We start from the raw sequence: 16,982 nt of genomic DNA, 5'->3' as shown, positions 1-16,982 counted from the left end.
ATCAAGAACTATGATGAAACTGGCTCTTATGAGGACTGCCACAGGAAAGGAAGACCCATTATTACCTCTGCTGCAGAGGATAAGTTCATTAGAGTTAACCGCACCTCAGAAATTGCAGCCAAAATAAGTTCTTCACAGAGTTCAAGTAACAGACACATCTCAACATCAACTGTTCAGAGGAGATTGCGTGAATCAGGCCTTCATGGTCGAATTGCTGCAAAGAAACCACTACTAAAGGACACCGATAAGAAGAAGAGACTTGCTTGGGCCAAGAAACAGCAATGGACATTAGACCGGTGGACATCTGTCCTTTCCAAATTTGAGATTTTTGGAACAGATGATCTCCGCATGTGTGGTTCCCTCCGTGAAGCATGGAGGTGGGGGTGTTATGGTGTGGGGGTGCTTTGCTGGTGACTCTGTCAGTGATTTATTTAGAGGCACACTTAACCAGCATGGCTATCACAGAATTGTGCAGCAATACGCCATCCTGCCTGGTTTGAGCTTAGTGAGACTATCATTTGTTTTTAAACAGGACATTGACCCAAAACACACCAGGTTGTGTAAGGGCTATTTGTCCAAGGAGAGTGATAGAGTGCTGCTTCAGATGGCCTGGCCTCCACAGTCACCCGACCTCAACCCAATTTAGATGGTTTGGGATGAGTTGGACCGCAGAGTGAAGGAAAAGCAGCCAACAAGTGCTCAGCATATGTGGGAACTCCTTCAAGACTGTTGGAAAAGCATTCCAGTTGAAGCTGATTGAGAGAATGCCAAGATTGTGCAAAGCTGCCATCAAGGCAAAGGGTGGCTACTTTGAAGAATCTCAAATATAAAATATATTTTGATTTGTTTAACAATTTCTTTGTTACAACATGATTCCACATGTGTTATTTCATGGTGTTGATGTCTTCACTATTATTCTACAATGTAGCAAATAGTAAACATAAAGAAAAACCTTTGAATGAGTAGTTGTGTCCAAACTTTTGACTGGTACTGTATTTATACTGTATATTGTTTCCTGATCTTTGTTATATCCCCCATATATAGGACAGACATTTCAGAAGAAACTTCCTTTAGATTTTTTGGGGGGGACTATCTGTTGTTCCATGCAGTGAATCTGTTATTTCATGCATTTGTATGGGCTAATAGCAGTAATGCCAAAGAACATTTTTCATCAAATAATTGTTTTATGTATTTTTTTGATACTTCAAGGGGTCTTTAAAATTCTAAATCAAATATCAAAATGATCCTTGGTATGACCTTCTTAAAACAGAATACGTTTTCAGAAATTGATTCTACATTGTTTAGGGAGCATGGTGAAGGAGCCACTTATTTAGTTCAGCAGTAGTTGAACAGTAGTCCCTCTGCACACTTAAATGGTCATTTGAATAAGATCGTGTGGATTGATTAGGTCGGAACTACTTTTTCCTGTTGATACAAGCCCTTGTAACTCCATCTATCTTACTGGGCTGTGAGTGATGAGTCATGCGTCTCAGATCAGATCGAGCCTGAGTCACAAAATGTCAGAAGTAGTGTTACAGATTTCTCTGCAGGTTACAGAAATCAGGACTTCAGCCTGGCAGCCTGTGATAAACTAATAATATCATTCAGCTTACCCCGCACTCTCTTGACATCCTAGCTTCTTTCAGTAGCTTCATGTGCTATCTGTCTGTTTATCCACATAGAATAACTATCTCTCTAGTCTATGGACTGGCTGCACCACTTTTTGATTGACAAAATACAAGCATTTGGCTGCACCTGCAAATCTGTGTATGCGACCAATAAACGTTGATTTCTAGCCTACTTTGTATCTTAGTTTAACAGAAACGATTTAGAGTAAATGTGTTCTTTAACTGCCTGATACCACTTTGGAATCAGTGTGACCCAATCTGTTTTGTTCTCATTTAATGAAAAATCACTCCAAATATATTTTGGATTGATTTATTAAAACCAGGCAAGTCATTTAAGAACACATTTTTATTTTGAATGATGGACTAACGGGGAACAGTGGATTAACTGCCTTGTTCAGTGGCAGAACGACAGATTTTGTTTACCTTGTCAGTTCAGGGATTTGATCTAGCAACCTTTTGATTAGTGGCCCAACACTCTAACCACTAGGCTATCTGCCAATATGGCATTGACCAGGTTCTATTTGCCATATGTCTTTAGCGCTACTTATCTGCCTGCCTGCACCTCAAAAGACTGAGGACAAACATTTCAAACTATTGTATTGTTCCTACAGTTCACCAAACAGTCTCACCGCTGGGAGCAATAACAGTCACTGTTCATGTCTCCTTCCTTTTCTTTGGAAAGAATGGAATATAAGAAACTGCAGTTCACGCACTTTCAAACTTATCATCCTGGATCCCATTCCCCGCTCTGCCTCATCTCTCTAGACCCTGAAGACCTCACAGGAGCAAATAACATGCATTATAATACACTGACGGGGAGGAGAGGATATCTTTGGTGGGATAAGAGGAGGGCGCAGGTTGCATTTACTCATCGGCTCGACCCAATGGAGTCTATGTAGCCTGAAGAGGTGCTATTGATTTTTATTTTCAAGCCCTCTCTCTCTCTTTCTTTTTTTTCTCTCGGGAAGAGTAATGTCTGTCTTCGTCTTTTTCACTCTTTACTCTCTAACTTTTTACTTGTACTTATGATGAACTTATGAAGTAATGTGACCTGCTCTTACAAAAGTTTAGAGAATGTGATTGTTTTCTATGATGTATTGTTTTCTGCTATCTTTAAGGTAAATAACGTAATCTAAATTTTATAGTATTGGTATTTGTATCCATTACGGAGTCCTTATACTTCAGTGTCCATGTATCTGTAGGACCCCAATGTTCACCTTTGACCTGAACGCCTCTGTGGGAGATGTGGCATGGTCTCCTTACTCCTCCACTGTCTTCGCTGCAGTCACCACTGATGGCAAGGTATGTAACCAATTAGAGGCAAAGAGACCAAGGTATGTCCTCTCACTCAAAAGTTGTTTTTATGAAACTCCATCAAGGCCAATGTAGTCAAAACGTTGTTAACTAACAAAACCTTAAATCACTTTTTTGAGGAGCAGCAAACGGTGAATGGACATAAATGTCTGTCTGTCTATCTTAATTTCTTCCGAAAAATATGTTTAACACAATGACTCTTATATGGCTAAGAGGTAACAAACAACCTATATTACAAGAGTATCCCTTGCTGAAGACATGGTCTGCATCAAAAAGAAAGAAATCAATAAGCATTGCCAATGCAGGTTTGATTGAGTCTGTCCCAGAGTCATTTGTACTACAGCACTCTCCAAGTATTTTGTTCTGTTTATCTCCGTGTCTGTTGTTAGTGCGCCAGCCAGCTGTTGTCATTGGTCTACTGACGTGATTGGTCTTCAGTGGCTTGGCCGGTCCATTGATGCGGGAGTAGCTGTGGAGGTTGTCATCTCTCTGGCCTGCCTGGGAGTTCATCACATTCTCCTGTCTCTCTCTCTCTCTCTCTCTCTCTCCCTCTGTGTGTCTTTCTCTCTCTCTTTCTATTTTGCCTGTCATGTGAAATTAAGGAAATTAGTGCCGATGAACAATGTGACGATGCGCTATGAACCATCTGCTCTGTCACTTTGTCTGCAAACAGACAGATTAGAAAACTCTGCGGTGTGCATGGTGTCTGATATGGCTGAAAACTGAGTCCTGTACTCCAGGGGTTTGGGCCTCCCCAGTCCCCCACAGACAGGGAATGATATGGTTCACTGATAAAGGCAGTCAAAGGATGCAATAGCCTACATAAAAAATCTAATTCACAAAACATGTATCCAGAAAATACGAAACACAAACACAACAGTAGCCTCAATAATGGCAAATAATTACTGAAATCCAGTTACCTCAACATTTGATGGATAAATAGTTACTGCAGAAATGGAAAAGGCCACATTCACGTAACCAAAGAGATACCTTCCATTAACACTATACCTTTATCTCATTCTCAGCAATGTCAAATGAAATACACTGACAGCCATAACAACACAATTATTATTGAAAGGAATTACACTCATTTATATTCCCTAGATTCAACTATAAAGAAGAATAGAGACTTCCCAATTGTATGATATGACCATTTATTGACCTGTTTTGTATCTAATCCAGTTCCTAGCTGCTAGAAAACTTTTGTTTTTCAAGCAGTTTCACAGCAACATCAGTTTCTAAGCAGACAGACCAGAATATGAAATATTCTCGGTTAAGGTTGAAACTGTCACAATACAACCATTCGTTTTTTGTTCTATACAGTACCACTTGTATAATGACTGCTACAATTTGTATCATTTGGATTATATTTATTGTCATTCATAGTTGTCTCATTGAGATGAAAAATCCCTATTATAAGTGATAGCAAACCTAGAGGTCAACGGCACCCCTTCTTTAGAATGTCACCGCTGGCTATGTGGGCTGTTTGCTTCGTCACTCCCGCTAATGACCAAAATACTCCCTCTACACTGTGTGTGTGTGTGTGTGTGTGTGTGTGTGTGTGTGTGTGTGTGTGTGTGTGTGTGTGTGTGTGTGTGTGTGTGTGTGTGTGTGTGTGTGTGTGTGTGTGTGTGTGTGTGTGTGTGTGTGTGTGTGTGTGTGTGTGTGTGTGTGTGTGTGTGTGTGTGTGTGTGTGTGTGTGTGTGTGTGTGTTGGTTGACATGTATTTACTGATGAATGGACCAATTTTCAGTGATGCTAAATGTCAGGAGAGGCAAGCTTTTCCTGTCAGAGTCATTTGAATAACAAGACATCGCGCACACACACACACTCTCTTCAGTGTTGCGCAAACACTGGTACGAACACCAGATGGTCCGAGTTGCATCCCCACTGAGAATCTCTCTCGCTTGCCTTGCTGATTTGGTTTGTCACTCAGAGGTTCCCAGCTGGAATAGATGAGGATGGAACAACATGCGCAACTCAATTTTTTTAGAGAATATCTCGTTGTTTTTTTTTCTATAAAAAACAGTATGAGTCAGCTTTCACACTAATTCCAAAAGGCAGCAGGTTCAAACATATTTCTGTTCTCCACCATCCCACATTGTATTGCTTTTCAGGTTTGACCAAATGACTCCCCTTGCATTTGCATGAGATAATCTCCCGAACTTTCTATATATCTTTTGCTTTTTTTCCTCAGGTTCATACCTTTGACCTTAGCATCAACAAATATGAGGCCATCTGCCAGCAGCCGGTGGTGGCCAAGAAAAAGACTAAGCTGACTCACATTGAGTTTAACCCCGTCTACCCCATCATCATCGTGGGAGACGACCGAGGATATGTTACGAGCCTCAAGCTCTCGCCTAACCTGCGCAAAAAACCCAAGGTAAGAGCCTAAAGAGCCCAGCAACGCTGGAGCTGTGTCAGCAACTCTTAGCATGGTAATTTGGTATGTTAAAAAAGCAGCCTTTCTTTGTTGGAATGGTGTGAGCATACCCCAACGAGAGAATGGTATAGGTGTGTACCAGTCATTTAAAAACATTCATTTAAGTAAGCCGTTAATTGGCCAGCTCATTCTCCATGAGGAGATAGCAGGCTTTTCTTAAACAGTTTGTATATTTAGATACAAGTTTGAGGTTTTTGAAGTGTTTTGTTTCTCTAATTTATGCTTTGGCCACAAATACAGGTATAGGGTGAGTCAATAACATTATTTGTGTGTTGGTTAACAGAAAATTAACTTTTAAAAGTGAGATTTCCACTGGACAGTTAGTTTAACAATCAAGCGCTAGTTTACCATGGATGTGTTGACTCAACAGGAAGCCATGGCACCCTATTGCCTATATTAGTATTTTGGACCAAAAGTAGTGCAGTATATATGGGAATAGGGTGCCATTTTGGATACTTAAGATCTTTAGACCCATTTTCAGAAAGGAAAGCTAGCTCACAGTGCTACTGATGATGAAAAAACCGATTAGATAAGCAGTGCTGTAATGATGAGCAGTAGTTCAGTGTTTACTGATTTCAACAAAGTGAGATGAGAGTTTTTTCCCTCCTTGGAAACAAGAAGATGCAGTTTCTTCACTTCCTGATGACTTGATCTCAATGGGCCGGCCATCGATCGGGGACTAAATTGTTCATTGCCAGCCGCTGCGTAGCCGGCCCTTGTCACATGCATTTCTCATAAAGGAAAAACCTCATTTATAATCATTGGTGTGTCTAGCTGCCATAAAACACCATTGATTGAAGTGCATTTGTTTATTTTCACCTCTGGAGGCTCAAGTGAAAATGGATTGAGTGATGTTTTATTACAGTATGGGATTGTTTGTGGCAGATATCCATTTCAGGGCAGAGCGTTCGGCCTTTTAAGGTGCTTATGTTCATTTTCATACTCTCCGTATTAATTATTTGATAGTTGAGTAAGGCCACGTATTTTCCAGTCACTTATAATTTCATGTCATGCTGACGCATGGCCTTTCTTCAAGGAACACACTTGTTTGCATCTCAGTGCTACAATGAGACAGCAAAATGACTTCCAAAGCCAAATGCTTCTAATTGGCATCAACAATGCTCCGATAGACGAGCAGAGTATACTAAATGACAAATCACATTTCAGGGGGCGTGCGGTTATCGTGTCAAAGATGATTCACTTCCTTCGTAGGTTAAAATGACTACACTCTGCTCGCGTCATCGGTGTACTACTTGCACATTCTGTGTTTTTCATTTGAGTGGGGAAACTTTACTATTCACCTGTGGCTGTATCCCACTCTAGATAGGTATCTGGCCTTTGCATTATTCATACAGGTCTGTTGTTGTTCTACACAGCTGGGAACAGATCAAATGATTCATCATCAGCAATGCCCACACCCAACGCATAATGCAATAAATAACACTGTTCTGTTGTCTCTGCTACTCTCTCCTCTAGGCCTCGAGACACACACACACACCTCTTTCTTCCCCCTCCTCTCTTTACGCTAAGTGCTTACACATAGGCACACGTTGTACAATGTAAACAGTTGATTGAATCACGTGTATAGTATGCGTGGTTCAACATGGGACTTACCACTCTCTCTCCCCAACTCTGTCCAATTAGCTTTGGTTGCACATCGTGAAGTAGTTGTTTGTTTGTTCATCTGTTTAATTAGAGAATCCGTTTCTAAATGATCGTTGTACTGTGGTGAGAATAGATATATTCTCAGTTTCAGTTCTTGTTCCCTCTTGATGGCTCCACTGGAGAACATGGGGGTTAGGGTCCGGGCAATTCACGGAGTAAAACCAATTTGACACGGGAGCCTTCAGCTGTTCCCATCTTATTAGTCACACTCCCGTTGTACCCTCTGATAGTGGTGGCTAATGAGGTGTGGTGTTTATAATCACTGTGCGCTCAGTAACCACAGGCCAAGAGAAGGAGTCTCTGACATAAAGGACAACACGGACATCAGGCGTCAAGTCACGGCATATTAATTACACTCATTTTGGGGGTTAGCCACGGCTGTAGTTCCGGTACACGTCAGAGCATTTAACAGTTGGACTCTGATGTTTCTCAGTGACTAAATGAATCATTCATGGGAATCGTTGGTGTTGATGAGACCCGAGTTCTAAGCCAAGTTATATAGTTGAGGGCAAACATTTATCTGTCCAACTTCATCCCCAGCACAGCACCCTCCAGATATTTATTTAGGAGCATTGTGACAACCAGCCTCTCCCCTCCTTCTCCCGTGGCTGTCCAAAGCCACTGACAGTGAAAAGACAAAGCCTGCCCAAAACTCAATCTGTTGCCCCAGGACACAGCAGAGACATCTCTTCCTTTATATATAATTATTATTATTATTTTTTACTCAGACACATTCAAAACCTCCCTCGACCCAAATTTGTGTTCACCAGTTGAGAATCGCTGGAGTAATAGTCACATGGATCTCGGTCATTGAGGATAGGCTAGGCTGTGTATTATATATATTGTCACGACTTCCGCCGAAGTTGGCTCCCCTGCCTGTTCGGGCGGTGCTCGGCGTCACCGTCCTACTAGCCGCTACCGATCCCTTTTTCGTTTGTCTGTTGGTTTGTCTTATTAGTTTCACCTGTGTGTATTTTAGTTTAATTAGCTTCCCTATATGTAGTAGGTTGTTCCGCCCTTGTTTTGTGCGGGATTGTTTTTTTTGTTACTCTGTTGGATGTGATTTTCATGTGTGTATTCTCCGGACTATTTGGTTCTGTGTTTGGGCTGGTCTGTTCTATGCGCCCTGTATGTTGGCGTGACCGTTTTTTGGCCGGATAATAAATACTGAACCCTGCTCTCTGCGCCTGATTCCAACCCACCACTCCTAGTATCCTGTGACATATATACAGTGGGGCAAAAAAAGTATTTAGTCAGCAACCAATTGTGCAAGTTCTCCCACTTAAAAAGATGAGAGAGGCCTGTAATTTTCATCATAGGTACACTTCAACTATGACAGACAAAATGAGAAAAGAAATTCCAGAAAATCACATTGTAGGATTTTTAATGAATTTATTTGCAAATTATGGTGGAAAATAAGTATTTGGTCACCTACAAACAAGCAAGATTTCTGGCTCTCACAGACCTGTAACTTCTTCTTTAAGAGGCTCCTCTGTCCTCCACTCGTTACCTGTATTAACGGCACCTGTTTGAACTTGTTATCAGTATAAAAGACACCTGTCCACAACCTCAAACAGTCACACTCCAAACTCCACTATGGCCAAGACCAAAGAGCTGTCAAAGGACACCAGAAACAAAATTGTAGACCTGCAACAGGCTGGGAAGACTGACTCTGCAATAGGTAAGCAGTTTGGTTTGAAGAAATCAACTGTGGGAGCAATTATTAAATGGAAGACATACAAGACCACTGATCATTTCCCTCGATCTGGGGCTCCACGCAAGATCTCACCTGTGGGGTGAAAATGATCACAAGTAAGGTGAGCAAAAATCCCAGAACCACACGGGGGGACCTAGTGAATGACTTGCAGAGAGCTGGGACCAAAGTAACAAAGCCTACCATCAGCAAGGGCATTGAAGATGAAACGTGGCTGGGTCTTTCAGCATGACAATGATCCCAAACACACCGCCCGGGCAACGAAGGAGTGGCTTCGTAAGAAGCATTTCAAGGTCCTGGAGTGGCCTAGACAGTCTCCAGATCTCAACACCATAGAAAATCTTTGGAGGGAGTTGAAAGTCTGTGTTGCCCAGCAACAGCCCCAAAACATCACTGCTCTAGAGGAGATCTGCATGGAGGAGTGGGCCAAAATACCAGTAGCAGTGTGTGAAAACCTTGTGAAGACTTACAGAAACATTTGACCTCTGTCATTGCCAACAAAGGGTATATAAACAAAGTATTGAGATAAACTTTTGTTATTGACCAAATACTTATTTTCCACCATCATTTGCAAATAAATTCATTAAAAATCCTACAATGGGATTTTCTGGATTTTTTTTTTCATTTTGTCTGTCATAGTTGAAGTGTATCTATGATGAAAATTACAGGCCTCTCTCATCTTTTTAAGTGGAGAACTTGCACAATTGGTGGCTGACTAAATACTTTTTGCCCCACTGTATATATATATATATATACACACAGTACCAGTGAAAAGTTTGGACACACCTACGCATACCAGGGTTTTTATTTATTTGTACTATTTTCTACTTTGTAAGATAATAGTGAAGACATGAAAACTATGAAATAACACATATGGAATCAGGTCGTAACCAAGAAAGTGTTAAACAAATCAAAATACATTTTATATTTGAGATTCTTCAAAGTAGCCACCTATGCCTTATTGACAGCTTTGCACACTCTTGGCATTCTCTTAACCAGCTTTATGAGGTAGTCACCTGGAATGCAATTTCAATTAACAGGTCTGCCTTGTTAAAAGTTCATTTGTGTGATTTATTTCCTTCTAATGCATTTGAGCCAATCAGTTGTGTTGTGACAAGGTAGGGGTGGTATATAAAAGATAGCCCTATTTGGTAAAAGACCAAGTCCATATTATTTCAAGAACAGCTCAAATAAGCAAAGAGAAATGACAGTCCATCATTACTTTACGACGTGAAGGTCGGTCAATCCGGAAAATGTCAAGAACTTTGAAGGTTTGTTCAAGTGCAGTTGCAAAAACCATCAAGTGCTGTGATGAAACTGGCTCCCATGAGAACCGCCACAGGAAAGGAAGACCCAGAGTTACCTCTGCTGCAGAGGATAAGTTCATTTAAAGTCCTCCCCACCTCAGAAATTGCAGCCTAAATAAATGATTCACAGAGTTCAAGTAACAGGCACATCTCAACATCAACTGTTCAGAGGAGACTGCGTGAATCAGGACTTCATGGTCGAATTGCTGAAAAGAAACCACTTCTAAAGGACACCAATAAGAAGAAGAGACTTGCTTGGGCCAAGAAACATGTGCAATGGACATTAGACCACTGGAAATCTGACCTTTGGTCTGATGAGTCCAAATTTGAGATTTTTGGTTCCAACAGCCGTGTCTTTGTGAGACGCAGAGTAGCTGAACGGATGACCTCCGCATATGTGGTTCCCAACATGAAGCATAGAGGAGGAGGTGTGATGGTTTGGGGGTGCTTTTCTGGTGACACTGTCAGAGATTTATTTGAAATACAAGGCAATCTTAACCAGTATGGCTACCACAGCATTCTGCAGCAATACGCCATCCCATCTGGTTTGCACTTAGTGGGACTATCATTTGTTTTTCAACAGGACAATGGCCCAACACACCTCCAGGCTGTGTAAGGGCTATTTGACCAAGGAGTGTGATTGAGTGCTGCATCAGATGACCTGGCCTCCATAATCTCCTGACCTCAACCCAATTTAGATGGTTTGGAATCAGTTGGACCACAGAGTGAAGGAAAAGTAGCCAACAAGTGCTCAGCATATGTGGGATCTCCTTCAAGACTGTTGGAAAAGCATTCCTCGTGAAGCTGGTTCAGAGAATGAGTGTGCAAAGCTGACATCAAGGCAAAGGTTGGCTACTTTGAATAATCTCAACTACAGTTGAAGTCAGAAGTTTACATACACCTTATCCAAATACATTTTAACTCAGTTTTTCACAATTACTGACATTTTATCCTAGTAAAAATTCTTAGGTCAGTCCATTCCCATGGACGTTGGAGCACTGGACGGGTGCTCTATAAGCCAAGTCACCCATAACACCACTCCCATCCACCTATGGGTGTCAGGGAACCACAGCGAGGCTATTCGGTTCCTGCTCATCAAGTCCCCCCTGATTCCCGTGGTATTGGGATTCTCCTGGCTCCAACGACACAATCCCCTCATTAACTGGTCTTCTGGTGCCATCATAGGCTGGAGCCCATTCTGCCACGCCCATTGACTGAAGTAAGCGCATCCTGCCCCGGGACGTCTTCCTGGGGGCTCGGAAGGTGACCAGACCATCCTGGTTCATCCGGACCCAACCTGTCAGTTCGTGGTAGAGGTGGGGGGGCTGTCCTGTCCCAGCATTCTGCCCTTGACCTCAAGCTACATCCTTGCGCCTTCTCCCATCGCCTCAAAGCCACGGAAATGAACTACAATGTAGGGAATCGGGAGCTTCTCACGGTGAAGATGGTGTTGGAGGAATGGAGACACTGGCTGGAGGGGGCGGAACATCCGTTCATCGTGTGGACTGACCACAAGAACCTAGAGTATCTCCGCAACGCCAAGCGCCTCAACTCCAGGCAAGCCAGATGGGCCCTGCTTTTCACACGGTTCAACTTCTCCCTCTTGTACCGGGCAGGATCCAAGAATGTCAAGCCGGATGCACTGTCCCGCCGCTATAGCCCCATGACTACTACCCTGGAACCCGAGACCATCCTTCCTACCTCATGCCTAGTGACGGCACTCAGCTGGGGAATAGGGAAGCAGGTTCGTGAGGCACTGCGTTCCCAGCCAAACCCCGGGGGGGGCCCTGATGACCGGATGTTCATTCCCGACACTATCCTCTCCGTGGTCCTAGAGTGGGCCCACTCTTCTAGGCTGGCCTGCCACCCGGGAGCCCGTCGGACCCTGGCCTTTGTGCAACAGCGCCTTTGGTGGTTGTTTGTGCACAGAACAAGACTCTTCGGCAAGCTCCGACTGGTCTCCTCCATCCTCTGCCTGTCCCCCACCATCCCTGGTCTTACATCTCCCTGGACTTTGTCATGGGTCTTCCTCCAACTGATGGCAACACCGCCATCCTGACTGTGGTGGATCAGTTCTCTAAAGCCGCCCACTTCATTCCTCTCCCCAAACTACCATCTGTCAAAGAGACGGCCAGCTCATGGTGTAGCATGTCTTCCGGATCCATGGACTGCCCGTGGACAGAGTCTCCGACCGGGGTCCTCAGTTCTAATCCCAGTTCTGGAAGTTTTTCTGCACCCTCATTGGGTCGTTGGCCAGCCTGTCCTCCGGGTTCCACCCCTTATCCAACGGCCAGTCGGAGCAAGCCAACCAAGACCTCGAGACCATCCTGCGCTGCCTGGTCTCTGCCAAACCCACCACCTGGAGCCAGCAGCTAGTGTGCGTCGAATATACCTGGAAGAGAGCCTGGAGGAGGGCCCTCCTCAAGACCACCTCCAGGTATCGACAACAAGCGGATCGCCATCGGACCCCGGCTCTCCGGTATCGTCTCGGGCTGAAGGTATGGCTCTGGGATCTGTCCCCTCTGGATCTGCCTCTCCGGGTGGAGTCTCGCAAACTTTTCCCCCGGTTTATCAGCCCTTTCCTCATCTCCAAGGTCAATTAGCCCCTTTGCTGTTCATCTTCTGTTGCACCGTACCCTTCGTATACGCCCCACCTTTCATGTGTCCCATATCAAGCCCGTGTCTCACAGTCCCTTGTCATCCATTTCCAGGCCCACCCCTACTCCCCGGGCCTTCGATGGCCATCCGGCGTACACGGTGAGATGCCTCCTGAGGGTTCGACCATGGGGCAGGGTTTTCCAGTACCTGGTTGACTTGGAGGGTTATTGCCCAGAGGAGAGGTGCTGGGTCCCTGCTAGAGACATCCTGGACCCAGCCCTCATCGCTGACTTCAACCGCCGGCACCCCGGTCAACCTGGTATGCGCCCAGGTAGGACGTCAGGTGTCGCCCCTAGAGGAGGGTGAGGGGAGTACTTTCACACCCTGATCTGTTTCACCTGTCTTTGTGATTGTCTCCACCCCACTCCAGGTGTCACACATCTTTCCCATGATCCCCTGTGTATTTATACCTGTGTTCTCTGTTTTGTCTGTTGCCAGTTCGTCTTGTTTGTCAAGCTTACCAGCATTCGTCCTGTCAGCTCCTGTCTTTTCCCAGACTTTTTTTTCTCTCGCCCTCCTGGTTTTTGACCCTTGCTTGTCCTGACCCTGAGCCTGCCTGCTGTCATGTACCTTTGCCTCTGTTGCTATAATAAACGTTGTTACTTCGACACAGTCTGCAGCTGGGTCTTACCTTATCCTGATTTCAAGTAAAAGTGAATGTCACCCAGTAAAATACTACTTAATAGTAGTATTAGTCCAAATGTATTTGGTTTTAAATATACTTAAGTATCAAAATTAAAAGTATTAATCATTGGAAATAGCTTATATTAAGCAAACCAGATGGAACAATTTTCTTGTTTTTATTTATTTACAGATAGCCAGGGGCACACTCCAACACTCAGACATCATTTACAAACAAAGCATGTGTTTAGTGAATCCGCAAAATCTGAGACAGTAGGGATGATAAGTGTGTGAATTGGACCATTTTCCTGTCCTGCTAAGCATTGAAAATGTAATGAGTAATTTGTGTGTCAGGGAAAATGTATGGAGTAATAAGTACATTATTTTCTTTAGGAATGTAGTGAAGTAAAGGTGAAAGTTGTCAAAAATATAAATAGTAAAGTACATATTTTTTATTTTTACATATACCCCAAAAAATGATTTATTGTAGTACATTAATGTATTTTTACTTTCGTACTTCACATCACTGTGACTAAAATCCAGGAAGAACAAGTGTAGACATGATAATGATCCTATATTTTTTTTATATTTAATTTAACATCTTAACAATTTTTCTTCAATCACGGTATTATTAGCAGAGGTATTTAGCGAATTTGGTTGATTTTGTGATCACAAACCAGTGACCTTAACATTATTAATAAAAAATATTGGCAAAATTTAATTATTGACAATGAAAAATGTTTGACTGTTGTCATATTATTGGTACATTTACTATCAATATAGCATCAAAAATAGTTTTCCAGCTTGCATTTTGGCAAAACATTATTCGCAATGTGCATATTGGATTGCGACTGAGACAACCTGGTTAATTTTGGGTCCCGCGGCAAAACCAATAGAGAACCACTCTTCTACAGTATATCTATCTGCATGCCCTGTAACGTTGCACCCTCCTGAACAAGCCCGTGATTTAGGAGCCTATGTATATTATTAGTCTGCAATACAGTACTGGGGTCTCATCTATATGCATAACCTCTCAACATTGAGAGAAATCCTATTGAAATAGGTAGGACAAGTGCCATGATTTGAAGATCTCTGTCCCATGCATGCCGACAAGATAAGCTCCCCCTCTGTAAAAGCTTTCTAAAAAAGGTTATGAATGACATGTATTTTTTTTCAAGGCCAGTCAGCTATCTACTCACTGTACCACTGCCTAAATCAGGTCATCCACTACAGCATCAAGTCATCTGTAGCATTTTTGCAAAATATATTTTTGTAGTCTGTGAATATTGCAGCGCTCTGTCACTGAATCTCCATAAATTCAATATTAGATAAGGAGGAGGTACTTGATGTCCTCCCAGGGAGAAATGATGAACCTCCAGAACAGCATGGGAGAAGTGCCAGGTGGCCACATTACCACCGGGCACCATGTTGGATCACTTCATTTACCTCTTGTTGGCCACGTTTGAAGTCAACAATGGATGAGTTTTAACTGCCAATAACACATTCCATATTGGAAGTTGCACGCTCTGCAAGTCTGCCTTTTTCTCATTTCTTCGTCTCCGGAAAGAAAGGCTTTTATTGGATTGCATTTCTCCAGGTCTTTTATCTTGCCTTTGTTTACCATCCCTTCCTTCCCAGCTTGTTTTCAGTGTATGTTTCTCTTCATTAAGGTCAAGTTGTTTCCCCTGCAGTATTTGACATGTGTGCTACTGTGTCTCTCACCAGGAGAAGAAGGGTCAGGAGTTGCCCAAGGGGCCTGAGGTGGAGATCGCCAAGATGGAGAAGCTGCTGAGTTTACTGCGGGAGCCAGAGAACAGCAATGCTTAGAAACTATGACAACACCATGCAGGACTGTAGTCGCCCACTATTTTTACTACTGCACTCCAGTTATAAACCCACCACCACCATCATGCCTTATTACTACTGTCTTCTGTCTTCTAAAGCTGCATACTAAAGCCACCGTTCCTTCCCATGTTGAAGTATAGTGCAGTCTATTGAATCTGTGCAATCTAGCCTACTGTTTTTCTCACTCTTGCGCTGTGCACTATACTAAACATATAGATAGTCAGTGTGCAACCAGCAACGTCTCCTTTACTTGATGCGGCAAAACCACTCAAGCTTTGGGTTATATTTTCTTTGTTTTGGAAAACAGAGTAGCTCAGTTTGTTTGGAAATATTCATAAAAAATATTTATCATTCCAATGTCTGGCACGTCTTGTTATTTTTGTTGTGAAGGGGAAGAGATGCTATGTCCTCGTCAGAACAAGTCACATAATAGGAGTTGTAGGAGTGCTGTCCTACAACAATGTGTGGGCTGTCATTGACACTGTACCAAAGGAGGTTAGTACTGAGAGGACCACGTTTTAAGAGGACAAAGTGAACAAAGCCTCTAAGCTCCTTACATAACACTTAGTATGCTTCTCTCACAGACCACTGCTATGTATGAGTGACCATGACGCACACTCCACACAGCTCGCTGTTACCGTCAATACACACAGGCTTGTTTTTCTTCGCAAGAAAATGTCTGAAATTAGAAGCATTTAGAAGCTTTGGAGAAGTCCAGTCATTCGGAGAAGTGTATATAATAATAATATAATAGAAGTCTGGTCCAGTCCTCAGACACTCAAGGTTCTAGCCTCTTTGACTCCACATGAATTAACCCTGTGTTAAACCATGTGTCTTTGACCTCACTAAGTTGTGTGTGAGTGTGTGTGTATAACACATTCAAGCCTGCATTCCGTTATACATGTCAGTACTATCAAGGACCAAGAAGATCAAAACGGACTGTAACAGTTGTGTTATTGATGCCAACTTGTCTCTGAGACACATTTTTAACTGTTACAGGTTGTTTCATTCATTCAGCTGCTGAAGTTAAGAGAAACAGTTATACTTCGATTTTTAAGAGGGCCAGTGGGTGCTGTCTGCTTGACAGTTGACATGCAGTTAGAGCCAATTTGTCTGGCGCCCATTCCTCTACTAGCCAGTTGGCTAGTAGAGATCAGTCTATTCGGTCTACTATACAGGGATCAGTCTATTCCTCTACTATACAGTACCTCCCGGAGCATTTAATATACGCTGTGGTGCTCACTCTCTCTAGCTGCCAGTCAGGAGGTCAGCAAGTACTTGTGTTCGCTGCTCTGTTGCGGCTGCCCAGCGGGAACAGCCAGCACTGGCATCCTCTCCTGGCTGGAGGGCACCTTGCAGGCCCTGTAGATGATGAGGAAGAGGACAAGGAGGAGGATGGCCACCAGGGCATTGCAGGCAATGGCCACCACAGCTGCCGTGGACAGCCCCAGTCTCTCCCCGGACTCCATGACACAAACCACACAGGAGCTGAGTCAACTGAAACAAGTCACCCAACACTAGAGTGGGCTCTCTTTAACTGTAGTCTCAGCGTAAGAGTATATGGTGTGAATCTATTCAAATATCTGTGGGTGGGTAGACTGGCACCAACTAGAATGATTCTAGAGCTCTTGATGTTGTGATACTTGTGCAGGACAGATGATGTCAGTATGATATAATTGTATATATATATATATATAGTTCCTCGACTCAAGCTCCCCATCAAAAATGTAACAACTGCTTTTAAGCTTTTAACTTGCTCCAAGGCTTCATCTTCGCTTTCATTCTTG

The 16,982-nt window shown here is 43.2% G+C and overlaps 1 protein-coding gene across 2 annotated transcripts in view; it reads left to right on the top strand.

The window, feature by feature from the left end:
• The window catches only part of dnai1.2 (dynein, axonemal, intermediate chain 1, paralog 2), a 30,983-nt gene extending 15,435 nt beyond the window's left edge, over nt 1-15,548 (top strand). The window contains exons 18-21 of one of the 2 annotated variants that reach the window (XR_006833263.1): nt 2,831-2,930; nt 5,140-5,325; nt 12,783-13,000; nt 15,076-15,548. Coding sequence is in view for 1 of the 2 variants with exons in the window: in XM_046312229.1 (XP_046168185.1) it covers nt 2,831-2,930; nt 5,140-5,325; nt 15,076-15,177 (388 nt within the window). In the remaining variant the exon portion in view is untranslated. The remainder of the gene's footprint in view (nt 1-2,830; nt 2,931-5,139; nt 5,326-12,782; nt 13,001-15,075) is intronic. The other variant, XM_046312229.1, reaches the window with a different exon arrangement.
• Nucleotides 15,549-16,982: the final 1,434 nt, after the last annotated feature.

This window comes from Oncorhynchus gorbuscha, linkage group LG18 (assembly GCF_021184085.1).
Source record: "Oncorhynchus gorbuscha isolate QuinsamMale2020 ecotype Even-year linkage group LG18, OgorEven_v1.0, whole genome shotgun sequence".
NCBI lineage: Eukaryota > Metazoa > Chordata > Actinopteri > Salmoniformes > Salmonidae > Oncorhynchus > Oncorhynchus gorbuscha.
The sequence above is the reverse complement of the archived record's forward strand: the minus strand, read 5'-3'. Positions and strand labels throughout refer to the sequence as shown.